Source organism: Neopelma chrysocephalum, unplaced genomic scaffold, assembly GCF_003984885.1.
Source record: "Neopelma chrysocephalum unplaced genomic scaffold, ASM398488v2 Primary Assembly neopelma1_81, whole genome shotgun sequence".
Classification (NCBI taxonomy): domain Eukaryota; kingdom Metazoa; phylum Chordata; class Aves; order Passeriformes; family Pipridae; genus Neopelma; species Neopelma chrysocephalum.
In genome coordinates, this window is record NW_020897743.1 from 92,635 (window position 1) to 97,194 (window position 4,560).

Genomic DNA, 4,560 nt, shown 5'->3' on the forward strand with positions numbered 1-4,560 from the left:
CCCCCGAAAGTTCCCGCAGGCCGCGAGTACCGGGGGCGGCCATGTTTGTGTCCCCGCGGCCTGCGGGAGCGCGGCCGCCCGGCCCGGCCGTACCTGCCGGGAAGTGCCGTTGCGCGGCCGCGGAGCGCGGGGGCTGCGGCCTTTGTGCGGCCCGGCCCCGCGCGGGGAGCGGCGGTGTAACCGCCCCCGCGGCTGTTGCAGCAGCGCGGGCTCCCACCGGCCGCTGGGGTGGTGCAGGGCTGAAGCCTGTGAGGGTGTCCCCGGAGCAGGGCCTGCGAGCCTGAGGTGGTTCAGAAGGTGAAGGCTCGGGCTTGGACACGGATTAAGGGAGATGAGCTTTGTCTCCATCATAACGGCAATGTCTGACAGCGTTTCCACCATGTATCTTGTGTATTTCCATAAGGAAAAAAGCACAAGGTGTGTTAATCCCACCTTCAGGGCCAAAGCACTTTGCCACTGAGAGGTGAAGCAGGAGGTGTGACTGTTCCTGCCCAAAGCCAGTCCAACCCTTTCTAAAACCTACAATAAAGTCGATTCTGCAATCTTCCTAGGCAGCCTATTCCAGCACCCAACTGCCCTTAAAAACCCCAAAGTTTTCCCCAGCATCTAAACTGTGCTTTGGCTGTGAACTTCCGTTTCTTTGTGCAGTGCCCAGCAGATACAAAGAACGATTAATAAGCATCAAGTTCCACTAACATTTTAGATACTGTGTCATTTCACATAATATTATCATTTTCTCCCTAAAACTTTATTTTTCTAGACTAAACTAATTCTCAGAGGCCTCATGATCTCAGAGGCCATATTTTGTAAACCTTTTACCATCGCTGGGCTGCTCTAGACTCCTCTCAACTTTGCATTCTTGCTCAGGTCTGTGTCCAATAATCAGGTTAATTAGGTAACGGCTCTCAGCGTGGTATTTGCAGACTCAGCAACAGCATCACCACGTTGGTTCAGACTCTTCCTGATCCCCTGTAATCCCTGGATCCCTTTCAGTGCTGCTCCCTGAACAGCTGTTCCCCCGTTCTTGACAAATTCATGGTGACTTTTTGATTTGTCACTCCTTACGTCACCCCCCTCTCCAAGGGCCGGGATGTCAATACTTTATTATCTTCCTGCACTTTGCAGTTAAGCTCAGCAATTTTCCGTCCACGGATCCACCTTTCTCCCCCTTCCTCCAGTCAATGTTGATCCATCAAATGCCATGATTATTTTGTTAAAACACACCAATTATTTAAGGATGTCCCTGACTGGCCTCCTGCATCCTGGGGACTGCATTTTCCAGGCACTGCCAGCCCCAGTGTAACCACATAACCAAACACAATCGCTCCCCCTTCAAGTTCTCCCACGGTAATCAGGATTTTAAATAGTCTTTCCAATAGTTTTCTCCATCTTCTGAACTATAAATGGCCTGAAACACATTTCAAGAGCACTTGGTCTCCAAGTTCTCCATCACCAGAAGGTTTGTGCTCCAGTGGCCTTGAGAGGTTTCTCCTCTCTCCCCACAGATATTGGTTTATCCTTTCTATGTTCTGTGAGAAGTCTTTGTGGAAAAGAAACAGTAATTTGTTGGAGGGTCTGTCGACATCTTCTCCTGAACAACTTGCACAACCAACAATTTGGATCAAAACGTGCAAGTGAAGCACAGATTGAAAATTCACAACTAATTTTTGCGTTATATTTGCTCTGCCTTCTCTTTCATCTTTATATTATCTCAAACACTTTGACTTTTTCTTAAAATGTCATCATTAGGCCACAAACTGGCCTAAATAACCATTAGTGAGACGATTGTTTCCCTCTGAAGAAATGGGATGAGCTGCTGTGAGATGCTGTTGTGCTGCAAGGGAAAGTGGCTGTAACTATGCAGGAAATTACAGACCTGGCTGGAGCCATGAGAATAAGTTTATTCTGGAGCATTATTTTATACCATGTTACTTTTTTGGTGCTTTTGCCACAACCGGCATTTTTTATTCAGTACAAAACCACCTAAAACTGAATTTATGATACCGCCTCACCAGACTACCTTGGGAATAGATCAAAGCAACAAAACAAGAGTTAATCTTTTGTTTGTGCCACTGTTTCCATGAGAAAATTTCATGCTAAAATTTAAATTTCTACTGTTGTCCAAGGCAGGAATGTCCTGCAGGGGAGGAGAGCCTGTTCCTGATGTCAGAGATCTGTAGTTCTTGAGGAATGTTTTCCTGGACCACATTTTTGAACTGAAGCAGATCAAGACCTTCCTGAATAAAGGTAAACCACATCAAAGTCACTCTTGGGTGACTGACTTCTCACCTTCCCTAAACAGGCAGTCAGATATATGTTGCTTTCCCATTCCTTTGTGCTAAAATCCATGGGAGGGTGGAACATTAGGAGTTTCTTTTCCACACATTCCACTGTCAGCCTGGTTCATCTAGATGTGCAACAGCCCCACAATCAGAGTTCAGAGGCAAGGGAAATTAGGATTCTGTGTGTTCTTATAGTCATGGCACATATAACAAGTAACATTAATACATATTTTTGGGACAAAATACCACAAGACACATTTTTGTGTTCTGTACCTGGTGTACAAAGTGTCCTTCAGCCTTATTTTATATAACTTTTGGGATGAGCAGATTATCGATTTATAGGAGATGTTTGTGCTTGCTAATTTTATACTTTGTTCTGGGTGATTTTGTGATTTGTCCTGGATAAAAATTGATTTATGTGTCAAATTCAGTATTGATTGCAACAAAACGTTTAGAGCTTATTAATTTGGGAATATGAGGATGAGGAATTAAGGATTATCATTGAGTCTGTTCATCCTCACTTCAGTCAAACCTTTGACTTAGCTCCAGTTTCCTACCCAGTCCCCGATACTGAAGGGGGTGACTGCACACACCAGGCTTGTATTATTGAGATTATTCACTGGTTTGGTGAATTCTCAACATAAAAAATAAGTGGAAATGTCCATTTCTGCTTACAACGCACTGGTACAGGTTGCCCAGAGAAGCTCTAGCTGCCTCTGGACACCTGGAAGTGTTCAAAGCCAGGCTGGATGGGGTTGGAGCAACCTGGGCTAGTGGAAGGTGTCCCTGCCCATGGCAGGGGGTGGAACAAGATGAGCTTTAAGATCCCTTCCCACCCAAATCACTCTGTGATTCTATGAAATGAAACATAAAAATAGTTGGGTAAAAGCAGAGCTTGACACACGACTTACAAACAATTTAAAACCATATTAAGTCATTTTTCTGTCTTGGCAGGGGCAGGAGGCCTGAGAGATGCTCTCTAGAACCAGTCTGCTATGGAGGGGTAAGGGACATGCAGAAAAGACAAAATCAGGGCAGAAAAACCAAGTGAGTTTAAGTGAGGAGGCTGGGAAGTTCCCAGACAGGAACTCAGGAGCTCACCTGAGGATCTGGCCTGTGCTGAAGCACCAGGCTGGGTTAGAAGCGATGGACACAGCAAACTGTAACAACCTGATCACTGCCAGATGGTCCTCACTGCACCCCCAGGGTGGGCAGAACTGCTTCCACACACAGCCTCAGGAGATGGCTGGTGCTCCCAGCTTTGCAAATCCATTCCCAAGGAGACTTGGCAACTGGGACAGTTGTGATCAAGAAAGCACAGCAAAGTTTTACAAATCACACTGCCTTTAGCACTTATTTTAAACTTATTTGATTGGAAGTCTTTCCAACAGCTATTTGAAGATTCCCAGAGAATCTGGGGACAGAAGCCTGCGAGCAGACCCTTTGACCAACATTGACTTGGTCCTAGGAGACCCCAAGGCCTCTACAAACCCAAAACTGAATGCACAAGCCATCTCCATGTATGTAAAAACTTCCAATACCTTCATGGCAGGCAACACATCCTGCTTTGCAGCTCCACTTCCCTCCTTCCAGCTTGCTCTGAGCTCACAGCCAGCAGGAACTGCAGGTTTCTCACTGCATGGGCTCGGGGAAGGCTGGATTTAGTGTTCAGAGCACAGAATGTGTTCTGTCCAGCCCAGGTCTTGAGTCACAGGGAGCCAGAGACCAGGTGAGGGTGTCGTCAGATTTTGGGATTGTGCCTTCTGCCTTTCAGGGCAGCAGCCCTCAGTGAAGGCCCAGTTGAAGTAAGTGGCCTAAAACAGCACTAACAGAATGACTATTCCTATTATTTGGGCTGAAATCCTGGTATCTCATAGAGTTCCAGGATGGTTTGGGTTGGAAAGGACCTTAAAGCTCATCTCAATCCCCCCCTGCCATGGGCAGGGACACCTTCCATGGGACCAGGTTGCTCCAAGCCCTGTCCAGCCTGGCCTTGGACACTTCCTGGGATGGGGCAGCCACAGCTGCTTTGGGCAACCTGTGCCCCAAAGTGTCCCAGAGCCCCAGGAAAGTTCCTTGTCCCCCCTTCTCCTTCCTCCTCCTCCTCCCGGGCCGGGCCCTGCCCGCGGTCCCGCCGAGCGCCAGCAGGGGGCGCCCTCCGGCAACAACGCGGGGCCGGGGGCGGCGGGGCCTGGGGGGGCTGAGCTGGGACTGGGGGAGATGAGCCGGGCCTGGGGGAGATGAGCCGGGCCTGGGGGAGATGAGCTGGGCCTGGGGG

At 48.4% G+C, this 4,560-nt stretch overlaps 1 protein-coding gene and 1 long non-coding RNA gene across 3 annotated transcripts in view; one reads left to right on the plus strand and one right to left on the minus strand.

Annotated features, from left to right (window-relative positions):
* Positions 1 to 43, minus strand: part of HMGN5 (high mobility group nucleosome binding domain 5) — a 13,121-nt gene extending 13,078 nt beyond the window's left edge. The window contains exon 1 of the mRNA XM_027690415.1: positions 31 to 43. Coding sequence (XP_027546216.1) covers positions 31 to 43 — 13 coding nt within the window. The remainder of the gene's footprint in view (positions 1 to 30) is intronic.
* Positions 44 to 97: 54 nt separating this feature from the next.
* Positions 98 to 3,620, plus strand: LOC113971027. 2 transcript variants are annotated; one of them, XR_003535412.1, is made up of 3 exons: positions 98 to 417; positions 2,127 to 2,247; positions 3,237 to 3,620. It is a non-coding gene; the product is annotated as an uncharacterized LOC113971027 (long non-coding RNA). The 2 variants fall into 2 exon arrangements; XR_003535413.1 differs by having other exon boundaries at positions 98 to 297.
* Positions 3,621 to 4,560: the final 940 nt, after the last annotated feature.